Source organism: Corvus hawaiiensis, chromosome 9, assembly GCF_020740725.1.
Source record: "Corvus hawaiiensis isolate bCorHaw1 chromosome 9, bCorHaw1.pri.cur, whole genome shotgun sequence".
NCBI classification, from domain to species: Eukaryota; Metazoa; Chordata; class Aves; order Passeriformes; family Corvidae; genus Corvus; species Corvus hawaiiensis.
Window position 1 is genome coordinate 28150166 of NC_063221.1, and position 12820 is coordinate 28162985.

The 12820-nt window shown below is 44.3% G+C and overlaps 1 protein-coding gene across 3 annotated transcripts in view; it reads right to left on the minus strand.

Moving 5' to 3' along the window:
• Nucleotides 1-12820, minus strand: part of GLIS1 (GLIS family zinc finger 1) — a 181705-nt gene that overhangs the window by 18139 nt on the left and 150746 nt on the right. For 2 of the 3 annotated variants that reach the window (XM_048313177.1, XM_048313175.1), the window contains exons 6-8: nt 12582-12692; nt 9299-9431; nt 3948-4098 (exon numbers count right to left, since the gene is read on the minus strand). In XM_048313177.1, the coding sequence (XP_048169134.1) occupies nt 3948-4098; nt 9299-9431; nt 12582-12692 (395 nt within the window). The remainder of the gene's footprint in view (nt 1-3947; nt 4099-9298; nt 9432-12581; nt 12693-12820) is intronic. The other variant, XM_048313176.1, reaches the window with a different exon arrangement.

The window sequence follows — 12820 nt, forward strand, 5'->3', positions numbered from 1 at the left end:
CCCTGGTTTGAGCTGGTTGCAGTTGGCTGGCAAAGGGAGTTGTGTGAGCCCTTCCCTCTAGCCTTGCTTAGACCTAATCCTTTATATTAAAGGCTCACCAGACTGGGCTCAGAGTCCTCATTAATCACCACCTCTGCACATTACAGATGTCTTAATCCCAGTACTTCTTCATTTACTGTTGTGTTTACAGAGCAGAAATGACCTAAATTACCACAGGAATATTAAAGAATAGTTTCACTTTCCTTTTCCTTGGAGACACATCACCCTCCCAATCAAGTCATTATTTGTCAGTGCCCCAGCTCCTGTTGGGAACAGAAGTGCTGTTTGTCACAGCAGCACAAGTGACAGAGAGCCTCAGTCACACACAGAGGGATCGTGTTCAGGTCCTACAGAGTGACCTTGTTGGGCCATTGCACTAAACTGGTGCAAATCCCAAACTTGGTGCGACCACTCAAACTCACTTAACTTCAGTCAGATCAGTTTCATTGAAGCTGATAATTTATCACACGGAATATTCTAAACTGGAATTTACAGAGATAGTCTACAAATGAAACTAAGTACATTTTTAGATGACTTGGATAATAACAGCTAAAAAAATAGTAGAGAGCAAGCCAAGTGCAACATTCGCCCAAGCTTTAATACTAAAAGCTGGTTTTCTGTCCTCACTGCTACAAATCAAAACAGACTATTTTTGCGATGGGCAGAATGAAACCCAGCTTGACATTAAACACGGCAAATGCTACAAGAAATGCTAAAATAAACCCTTGCTACCTGAAATAAAAAATAAATATACATTTTAACCTGGATCATGCCAAGCCCACTTTCTGCATGCCCAAGTATTTCTCAGTCAACCACTTTTAGCTAAATTAATATCAATATAAGTAGATTTTTTTGGTGTAGCACACACTTCATTCCAGAATTTGAAAAAATGTGCTCCATATTGAATAAAGCCAGTATAAATATATTTGGTAATGAAGTCAGATTTTGTTAGAACGTTTTCAAGTGAATTAGATAATTTTGTCAAACTATTTAAATGTCTCAGCAAACCATTTGGGAAAATTGACTGCTGCACTTGGTATTGACTTTGGCAAAGAATGGTGTAACAGAGGGGTTTTTTTGTTAAAAAAAAAGAAAAAGCCTTTAAAATCAAATTCTGAATCTCATGTCAAACTTGAGTAGGCTATTTGTACTCTGCCTCATGTAGTTTTTGGCATCTTGCACATTTGATGACTCAGTAATTAGATTTCTTGATAGTCATCACTTGGTTCCTGCCACAGACTTCACGATGTGATCCCATCTTGTCATGGTCCTGATCCACAGAGCAGGAATTCTCTGCATTTGCTCGAACCTGAGTACTGAGACAGCTGACAAATGCGGCTGAACACTCTGGGTGTGCCAGAGAGCTGCAGCAGTGCCACGGAGGGAGGCAGCGGGAGGGGTTCCCTTCCCACTGCAAACCTCGTGTACGTTCCGGGAGGGGTGACACTGCCACAAGCTGGCAAAGGGGGGACAGCCCTGTAATCCACGGGCTCCAAGTGTGGGAGTATGAAGTGATTTTGCCCACTTAAATGGATGGATGCTTTAAACAAAACTGTGCTAAATGAAACTCAAGGGCTATTAAACACTAAGTTTCTGCACTTGCAATTAAGATGTCATGTATGGGCTGCATTTCAGCAGTCATGAATAATGTAAGCATAAAACATTAAATACAGCAGAAGGATCCTGGACTGGGAATGACGATGCTGAATGAAGATTATTTTGAGTTTAGAAAATGGTATTTGAGATGCTGAAAAATTCCAAGTAACTATGTCATGAAACTGGGTGCCCTGTTTTAAAGTAACTATTCAGAAATACATTCCAGCCTCCATTCCTTGATGTTTGGCTCATGGTTAGGATTCTGTTATCTCACTCCCACATTTAGGATGTTTGGGCAAAGACTTTACTTAGGTACATGAGCACTGAGGTAAGAAACCAGCACTGCTGTCTCCTCCGAGAAAGAATCCACATTGCGCTAAAGCTGGAATCAGCAGGGACAATTCTGATGGAAACTCAGTGTGTCTGCAGCAGGAACTCAGTGAGAGGCTCAGCCCACTGATCATGGTTTTCCTGCTGGAAGGGAAGTGCTGTGCTCTGGAATGGAGACACCAGAGGCAGGAATGAGAATTCATCTGGGAGCTTCCGACCCCTCAAACTGGAAAACTTGTCTGTTGCACTCACCCTGGTCAGGCCTTTGCTTTCATTTCTTATTAGCAGCACCAGAACACAAAGTGCCTTAGAAACAAATCCCCCTCCCTGACAGCCTGCTAAAATCATTCCCATAGTATATCCTTACTTTATTTCATTCTTGGTTGGGATTTTTTGCCTTAATTCCCCTAGGAACCAACTCCAAGAGGAAACAGCTGAGCAACACACTGGGAGCAGTCAGAGGGAGGGATCCCACTCCCCCAGGCTCAGGCAGTCTCTTTCGGCAGGGAAAGAACAGCTCATGGGACGACCTTCACTTTGGAATGTCTGTCTCTATTTCTCATATTTGCTCTCACTGCCTTCTCTGCTAGAGAAAATTTCCTGTTTTTCTGGAGTAATTTCCAATGCCTCCTGTTGGGCACGACACTGCCATGGGAATGCATCTGCCAACAGGAAATACAAGGTTGGGAATGTGGCAGGGTAGAGGAGAAGGGCTGGGCACAGGCATTTTACAGGACAAAGACAGGGTAAGTCTGTGCATCATACTGGGAGAGGAAACTGGTACCTACTACTGGCTGAGGTCAGAAGGCTGAAGGAGCAGAGGCTACAGAAGCTCAGCCTGCTGCAGAATTCATGCCCAATTATGAAAATAAAAAGGAGTAGTTTGCTCCTAATTGAATTTCCTCTATCAGATTGTTCTCCAACCACCCCAGGTGTAATTTTTCTTACTGTGTCCCTTCCATGCCACACACACTCTGTCTTCTGCCCTTTGCTTAAAATCCTTCTGGGCTTTCCTTGCCCCATATAAAAGAAAGGAAAGGTCAGTCACTGGACTAGGATGGGAAAACTCTACATTCAATTGCTGTATTTGCTAAAGGACACCAACATGTTTCTAGGGAAAGAAAATACCTTAATCTCTCTGTATCTTAAATTCCCATCAGTAAAGCCAAATCAGAGTCCTTTCCCCATCCAAAGTGCTGGGAAGTAAAACTTTAAGTATGAAGATGAATTTGCATGAGGCCAGGCACCAAAAGAATCTGAGTAAAAAGGTTAGAGCAGAGTTTTGTGGCTTGCAGAGATTCTTTACTGTTGAGAAGATGTTATGAGAGCCTTGAGCAAACGGTGCTTTAGAAATATCACACTCTGTAGCCATGCATTTGTATCCGTAGCAGTGCAATCCATACAATCAGTGGGATTAAACACTCTTCCCTGATTAGGATCTGGCTGGGTAGAGCCTGCTGCTGAGAGGTGCATTGCAGAAAACCTTATCAGAGAGCAAGGAAGTGAGAAAGCCTGTGACTCTGACACTGAGTGAGTATTACTAAGGCAAACACTGCCTGATTCCTGAGTGAGTCATAGTTCAGGTTTTACCCTTTGAGAGGTTTCTCATGTTAGCTAAAGAAAGTTCTCTGTGCTTATCCAAACCTATGAGAAGTTACCCAGCAAGAACTAAAACACAAAATCTAAATGTAACTGCATGCTATGAAGAAAAAATCCCATTGTGTTTTGTCAAAGACAAGGACAAGGCCCTGAACAACCTGATAATTATGTCCAAGTTTACCCTGCTTTGCACAGGGCATGGATGACATGACCTTCTGAGGTCCCTTGAAAACTAAATTATTCTGTGATTCTAAAACAAACAAAATTGCTTCATTTGGGCCAGTGTTTTCTTTTGAACAGCACCCATGCAAAGTAAAAGAAAGAATTCATCGTTCATTATCATGCCAGGCACAGGCCCAATGTGTTTCACAGCACACACATACCCTTCCCTGGCACTCTCCAGCGGCGACTGGTGGTGATGTGGGCTGGACAGGGCCGAGTCGAGGGGAAGGTGCCTTGAAGGGATGTCATGAGGAGGCGGCAGCACAGCTTGGGAGGGGCCATTGTGGTTGGAGCTGGATCCACTGTACATGCCTGGGAACACACAGCAGTTGGCAAAACAAAATAAGCAAGGAAGCATCACTAAGTCCTGCAGAGTCTCCAGCTCCCTCCCTATCCCCTGCCCAACCCTGAGACACAACCCCACAGCAGAGCCCCTGTGTGTCACTGAACGCCCCTGTGCCTGAGCAGCACTCAGAGCTGTGCTGTGGTACTTTGACGTGTGAGTGTCTCCTCTCTGACCCTCCCAGGTGGTCCAGGTGTTCCTGGACTCTACAGAGCTGTAGAACCCTCCTGACAGCCAGGAGGGCTTGGCAGGACTCCCACCCTGCCTTTCCCATCCCTGTGAGAGAGAACCCGCAGTACTCAGGGGATGGAGCTCACACAGAAAACAGATCATGGTACCCTGGGATTCTGCTGTTCATTTCAAACTCTGTAATTTGACTTTCCATTACTATGCTGCTGGACATCCCAGACCATTCATAAATATCACATATTGATACAAATGAAACCCCAATAAACTGAATGCAAAGAGGAGGAAGGAAAAATTTTTAATGAGATCATGAAAACAAGTTCACTAGTACAGAATTACTGAAGGGGCGTGGGTGTGCCAGTTCTGGGGACTCTACCATGGCAGTCAGGCACCAATAGCCAAGTACCTACCAGGACCTCAAGCACACCCTTTGTTGAGGAAGCTTTGTCCAGGAGTCTTGGATGAAGATATTGGAAATAAGTTTTTTTTCTCCCTTCTGAAGAGTGACCATGCACCAAGACAGGCATTACCTGGGCTCAGGGCCCTCACACTGACTTTTGGTGTGAAGGCTGCTGCACTGACAGCAGGTCTCTGTGGTGACAGACATCACAGGAGTGCAAGCATGGAGTGTGCAAATGCCACCCTGTGGCAGGGGAAAAGGGCAGGCTCCTTGTCATGCTGTTTTGGGAAAAGTCTAGTCTTTCTTTTCTCACTTTTTCTGCCTTTCTCCTCTTCAAGTTGTGCCTTCAACATCTGCCACAGTTCTGTCCCACCCCCTCCCAGGGAATGTGCATACGGATGAGGACCAGAACAGCCGCTCTCACTGTGATCTGAAAGCTGTGAGCACCAAGTGAGGTCTGCCAGCTCCCCCAGTGTCCAGCTCTAGAGTACAGAGACCCCACGCTCCCTCTGGGGCCTTTCTTTGCCATCTTCTCCTCCTGTACCATTCATCTGTCCTTTCCCACTCAGTGTGTGCAGAGCTGCACATCCAGGACAGAGCCATGTACCAGCTGTGCTCGGCCCTGTCCCGTGTCGCTGGCAAGGCCCTGGACTGCACCCCTCCCAAACCCTCCCAGTGACGTGGAACAAGCAGAGGGCAACATGAAAACCCAGAGCTGTGGGGAATGTGTGACACCCTCGGGGTAGAGAAGCAACATCTGAATGTCAGCATCTGTTTCTGTGTGTGACTGAAGAGCAGAACCACCAAGGCAAGATTCCAGCCACCTTCGTCAAGGGCTTCAGATGAGTCAAAAACCCCTCATGAACAATGAGTCCTCAGCTGCTGACAGATCTAAAGCAACAAAACTGAACCACATCATCTCTGTCTCCCACTAGACAGAACATTTGTCAACCAGCCAGTGAAACCAACTTGCTTTCTGCACTGCACACCAGACAGAAGGGGCTTTAAGAAGTCAGATGTTCACAGGTGATGCGAGGATTTATTTAAAGTCTCTTCTGGTAACAGTAAGTCAGTAGCAAGGATGCTACATTGTGGAAATGCTTTTCCACTGGTGGCTTCAGTCCATTTCATAACACAGCAGTTTCCACTTCCCTCAGATCCTCACTGTTCATACATTCATTATCAGGCATGAGAGATGAGCCAGATTTGACCTTGACTGCTCAGTGTCGTTTCACACTTCAGCTCCATTTCCTACATCACCAGTTCAGCTATAGTGACAGCACAGCCTGGAGGAAACTGCAGAACCTAAACCAAGCTGTTCATGCTCTAAGGCTCCCAAACTGCTGGCCCAGCAATAACTTGTGCAAAAAGCTCAAAAGCCCTCAGAAGAAAAGTCATCTTAGCAGTGTGGTGGCCAGCAAACACACTCAATGTTTTACCTTTCAATCCCACCCCTGAACAGTTCAGAAATGTTTAGGATGTCTCTCTCCTGCCTGTTCCTTGAGGTGATGAGAAAGACAGAGTAGCTGAGTACCTGCAATCAGCATAACCCTCTAGAGGAGCAAGAAAATGTTAAAAGAACACCCCACAACTCTGTGTGTGCAGCAACTGAGTCCTGCATGATCCCATGCACTCAAACCCACCCCTTCAGAAAACCAAATGAAAACAGAATCCCTGTCAACCCCAGTTTCTGCCACCCCAACCACTCTGCAGAGGAGTTTACCCATCTGTGGAACTGCTGTTCATGCTCTGCTGGGGTGGACACCCAGTGCCCACTGCTGGGCTTGAAGAATTTCTAGCTGGGGACATCTCCTAGATCTATCTTTCGACTTCCTGATCACAAGCCCCTGCCTGGACCATGTGTGCACTGAGGCTTGTAGGGTTTGTCATCAGTGAGTTCTCCTCTCCCTACACCTCTATGCAGCACCACTCAGGCCCAGTTTGACAAAAGGTGTCCCTTGTCCCCACATTCCCCCACATTCCCCCATGTCATTCACATCATGCCCTGTGCTGCCTCACCCCAGCTCCCTCCCCACAGAGGAACAAGCCAAGGGGGAAGAGCAGTTGCTAATCCGGTCTCAGTGTAATTTTCAGTACTTCCAAAATTCCTTTCCTTTCACAGTTTTTCTTCCTTTTTTCCCAGCACTGAGCACTAATACTCTGTACCTGAAGTTACACAGAGGCCTTTGGAGCTGCTGTGAATGACTCCTGCAAGTGCAGCCCACGCCAGGCCTGTGTGCCCTGGGCCTCTTCACACATTGACCATCTCAGATTGTAAATCTAAGTCATCAATCAGTATTTTAAATGGCCTGGCCTTTAACCTTAACATCTGTGGCCAAAACGGTGCTCTGAGCATCTGTGACTAGCAGCCTTTTTCCCCCTCAGCTTTATGCTGAGACCAGGCAACAATAATAAAATCCAGAGAAAATGCCTGAGTGGGACCAGAGTGATACAAGCTCTTGTCCACAGGCAGAGTTAAATGCATGTAGCCATGAAGCATCTTAGTTATGAGGAGGGAAAAACAAAGAAGATCTCAGCAAACAATGGGTTCCTCTGACAGCAGAAACATTCCTCTGCTCACTGTCTTACCTGCTTTGAAGTCAGACACAAGGGATGGAGCCTTCTTTAATATTTCTTTTTTTCTGTGATGGGCTTTCATCCCTGACATATTTAAAATGTGCTTCAACTTGGAGAAAGACAAAATTGAAATTCTCCAGGAATCCAAGTGATCCCTAAAGCCCAGAGCTCTGCACATTAATAATGTGGTTTCTTTGAAAAAAACAACACAAAAACCAAACTCAAAAGCCCAAACCATGAATGTTTTCATATTTCAAGTGGAATATGAGGCCATCATACACTGTATTTATCCATGTATAATCTATATGAAGTATTATAGCCAATTTCTCAAAAAATATTACCTCAGCTTATCTGAAAGAGCAAATGTGCAATCACTGCAGACTATAGGTGGCAGCAGGAATGTCCTTAAGCTTTAATTCCATAAGGATCAGCATATTTAGGGCTTATATGCCCTAAATAATGACAAAGGAACAGTTTTGCCTGTGGATTGTACTCCGCATAATATGAAGCAGCTTCTGTTTCACTGCAAAACAATCTTTCAAATATTGATTTATTTTTCCCTGGCATTTGCTCATACTGTGCATTGATGGGGTCTCATATGGAGCAACCTGATGGACGTGTCAGGGAAAATTTACAGTTTTTCGACAACATCCTGGTGATGGATTGATATAATCAACACAGAAATCATATCAGACAAAGCCAAAGTTACGGACAGATAAAATCCTTCATTTCACAAGAGGTTCTCCGAAATGACACTGAGAGGTTAGGGATGGTCTGTTTATCTATGAGCTAATAACTCTTTTCCTGTTTTATTGTTGTCACTTGAAATCTGAGGCAGTTTCTGGGGTTCTGAAGTGCAGCCTGTTTTGAGGAAAATGTCACTGCTCTTTCCTGCCCTGCCTGGGAGGCGGAGGCCAAGTCATGCTCCAGCTACATGGGGCTGTCAAGGGGAAGCAGAGGCCATGTGCTGCCCTCAGACCTTACTCAGTGCAGGTGGTACAGGGAGAGACTGGAAATTAACCCCCAAATCCCTCCAGCTTTCTCCCACTTTTTGAGGAGCCACATGTAAACCCTGAGTGCAGACTCCCAGGGGAACCACACCACAATGATGGGGTATTTCCCATTCTCCTCCATTCTGTTCACCAGTTACATTCCAACATTTTAATGCAACTTGAACCAGAAAAGAGGATAGGAGATGTCAAGCAGAATGCATTTTTTGTTTTGAAGATTTGGAGTAATCACAAAAAAGTAGGAGATTCTTGCAGAAGGCAGACTACAATTACACTGCCAGCCTTTGGGAGTGCCTCTCTCTGCTGCCTAACACAGAACCTCCAATTGCAAATCCCTGATTCAGGATCCTCTGCTAGGGTACAAAAACTGTGAATCTAGATCTTATTTCCCACGGAAGGGAATGGAAGCATCTTTTTCTCTTCCTTTAAGATGTATAGAAGAGTCTAAGGTCCCTAAGAAGGGCCTGCTCTTCTTCAAATCACAAGAAAATACAGAAAGAAAGACTAAATACTAGAAAAGATAATTACAAGGTTTGACATTTCAAATTCAAGTTTTCTTCCCATTCATGAATCACCACATTATTTGTTATGATTCAAAGTGCATCATAACACTGAGCCTCATCAGCTTTCCTGCAGCTCCTGAATAAAACCCTCCTGTTGCAAGTCTGTGCCAGAGCACCTGCCTGGACTTAGCACAGCTCCTGCACCTGCACTCTGCCTAGGCCAAGGCACACTTTGAAAGGAGAACAAATGGATGGAGACAGACTTTCAGCAGGGCTGCTGCCCCTTTCACTTGAAATTAACAGTAGTTATTTCTCTGACTAATTCTGTTAAAAAAAAAAAAAAAAAGCCAGGCCTTAGCAAACAACTCAAGAATTATTTCATCTTATTTGTTGTTTGGAGGTCTTTTCACCTTCCACAGTGACAAATATTTTCTGGTTTAAATCCTCTGTTATATGACGTATTTAGCACCACACTTATTAGAAGTATTCTTACCTGTAATTAAATCATGAGGACCTACAGATCTGCCATACTTCCCATCCAGGATGTGCTGTGAAGGTGTGTGGAGCTGTTGTATAGCTAAGCACTCATTTAGTACATCTTGTTCAGTATCAGTACAGGACTTTAGCTACAAGAGGAGGATTAAGAAACATTGTGTTACATAGTCAAACCAAACTATTTATAATTAACTTCATATATCTCCTTAAGGATTATGTACAGAAGGAAGACAGCCATTCTCAGGAACTCAGTGTAATTAAGGATGTATGTAGTACTTGTAATTAGAGGTAACTTTGGTTTTCTGAAGTGCACAAGTGTGCTAATCTTACATCAACAACCAGTTTGCTTCAGAAAATAATGTGCCCTGTGTTTCTTCAAATCATCCTGAGTAATTGAACTGCACATTTTGAGGCTTTCTGTAGTTTCTTGGATTCTGTGGCAAAAGGTTTGCATCACCCTGTGACTGGGACACTTGGAAAGACATTTGATAGGCAAAGAAAAGCGTTTGTGCTTATCAGATTAGAACTGGCAGAGCAAGGCACTGTCAGTGATGTGTAAGAGGTATCACCCACGTGTCAGCTGTGCTCCATGTAAATTAAAGCTCTGGCAAAAGGGTCTGAAGCAAACTCTTGAAAACCACAATGTCGATCATATTAAAAACAGCAGGAGAGGAGAATTAAGAAAGAAAAGCATTTCTAATTCTCTTTCAAACATGCTGATGCTGCCAAGCTTTTGTCATAACAGAGTGCTCACATTACACAAACAGCCATCATATTCTACAGCCATTAATAAATAGTTATTGTCCTTATGGGTACAGCCTCACATACCCATCTCCCCTGGGCTTGGGTATTCTAAATAAAAGGCCCAGGCAAACCTTTTCAGAATTTGGCTCTACAGCCATTTGTGGGTTCGAGATAAACATCTGACATTTGGATCACAAAGTGCATCTGCAGCCAATTAAACTACTACTAAATTAACAGCTAACTTTCTCCTGTTTTGTTCCTGTAAAGCCTTTCAGAACAACCAAGTATCACCCCTGCACTAATCCTCTAAGCTATGAACTGAGTGCTCAGGATTCCTTTGGTACAAGTCTAAGCTCAGGCATTTTGTTTTGTATCAGAGATGGCACATTTTGGTAACATATCTCAACCAAGACTTGTTGGCAGAACAGTTTGTTAATTTTTCTTTCTTGGCTAAGTCATTTCCACTCAGAACTCTTGGGAAGCTGATACCAACGGACAACTGTCTTTGCTGAGTTAGAACCAAAATGGAGCAAGTGAGTATAAATAGTCTTTTCCCTCTTTTTCCTAAACCTGAAATCCAAAGTAGGCTGTTCAGTAACACTGGGATTTACTTAGCTGTGAAAGGTGTTGGGGTCTTTTAATATATAGAAGTGAAATATTTTGGAGGGGTTCTTGTTTCTTTATCAACTACGTTTGCTTTGATCCTTTTTAAGAGAGCCTGACCAAAACACACTTTAAATCTGCTGCTTTTTCAGGTGCCTTTTCAGTTTGAGAAAAAAAAGTCACAGGATCAAATATTCATAAAGTTATCATGGATAAATGAGACAGGAAATCTGAAGATGATTTCAAACCACTGGAGGAGTGCAGATTTAGACTGGTCTACCAAATAAGGTGTGGGAGGCAAGTTACTAACATTATTTTAAGATAGATTTGATAAGTCTATAGGAGACTATTTACATGCACAAAGGAAAACTCCTCAAGGCAGGAGATTAAGTGATACGAAACCCTGGATATTGATGTCTTGGTGCATCCAAGCAGCCTGAGTTTGCAGTTGGTGTTACCAAATTTGTCCTGGATTGATTCTGTTCTTCAGGCCTCCTGCTACTGATGCAGGAAGTACTTGTTGCCCTCCAATGCAAAGTTGGGATTTGGGGGTTTTTTCCCACCTTGCTCTGGAGAACTGGAACGAGGCCTCAGCAGGTGACAGGGTGTAACAGTGGGGACTGTCCCCCAGATGTAAAGGATGGTGACATGTTAAATGCATTCAGCTCAGTACACAGAGCTGAACAAATGATACCCAGGTTTGGTATTAGGAAGTAATTCCCTCCTTGTTTCCCTGAAGTACGCCAGAAACCAGAGGAAGGAAAAATGGGGAAGTTCTTTTCTTTGGAATAGGGAGCACAGTTGCTTTCCACAATCTGCTGAGAATTTCATGTAACAAAACCTTCCTGTTGCAAAGATCTTTCAATTGCAAAAGACTCTGGTGCCACAGTCACCCTCTTTCTGTGGCCAATTACTACTATGGCCTTCTGACTCTTACTCTCATTACACAGAATTAATTACGTAGAATGAATCAATTACTGCCATGGCACTCTGACTCTTACTTGCACTATGAGCTGAAGGTTACTCTAGGGAAGTGTTGGGAATTTTGTGACCTGTGGTGTGGGACACACATGCACAGCACATCCTGTGGAACCTTCTAAAGCTGAGAGCTGCAGGGAAACCACAAGGCCTGGTAATACAAATTTGGGACGGAAAACTAGGCAGTGGCCAGGCTAGATAAAACTTTTGACTAGAGCTGATATGTGCAAAGACTTGATTCCATGGACACCTGGATGGTGCTGGGCATGTGTTACTCTCAGGGACAAAGCTCACCACACAGTGAGTGTTCCATGAGTACCTGAAACAGGGAAGAGAGCTCTAGTCACTGATGTGCTGGGAACTGCTACTCAGACTGCACACATCTGGTGGAGAGAAGGGTTCCACAGAGAATTAGGGGACACACGGCTGGCCTGGGAAAGAGGACTCTAAGTTCAAACTGGTGAAAACTGTACAAGAGGGCAGCAAGAGGGAAGGGGGCATGGCTGACACAAGGCCATCTCTTCTATTACAAAAGCTCTTTTCCTACACTTCCATTGTATCCTGGCTGTTTCATTTGCATTTTAGATGATCTGCTAACATGTATTTTAGTAGACACAATCAGCTAGTGCTGATTGCAGAGACTCAATGCACAGACATTTTATGTGAATAACAGCACAGCTTGGGCTTGTGTATTAAAGATGAACAGGAAAAGAAACGCTTGGACAGAAGGCGTGGGGCAAACTGAATTAGAGGGTGGCAGCCTTTGAAAGTACAAATATATAAGGTGGTCTGGTTAACAACAGTGATTAAAAACCAACAGGAAAATCAGCTCTACTAAAGTTTTCTTCTGTGATACTGCAGAAAAACTCTGATCTGAAAATATATGAATTAAAGGTAAACTAAAAATGGCTGTATTGAGGAGCTCTGGGGATGTGTCACTCTTTGCCTGCTCTTACCTTCTTACGCACCTGCTGCTCTTTGGCCGAGTGAGCCTTGACGTGCTTGCGCAGGGAGCTGGGGTCCGTGTAGCGCTTGGAGCAGCCGGGAATCTGGCAGGCGTAGGGCTTCTGGGAACGGGAGCAAAGGGAGACATGTCACACCCCTCTGCCTGCCACAGCCAGCACAGGGAGCGCTGCAGGATGCTGACACGCAGTGCTGAACCTGAGCTGCTTGCTCTGTTTGCTGGGTCCACGTC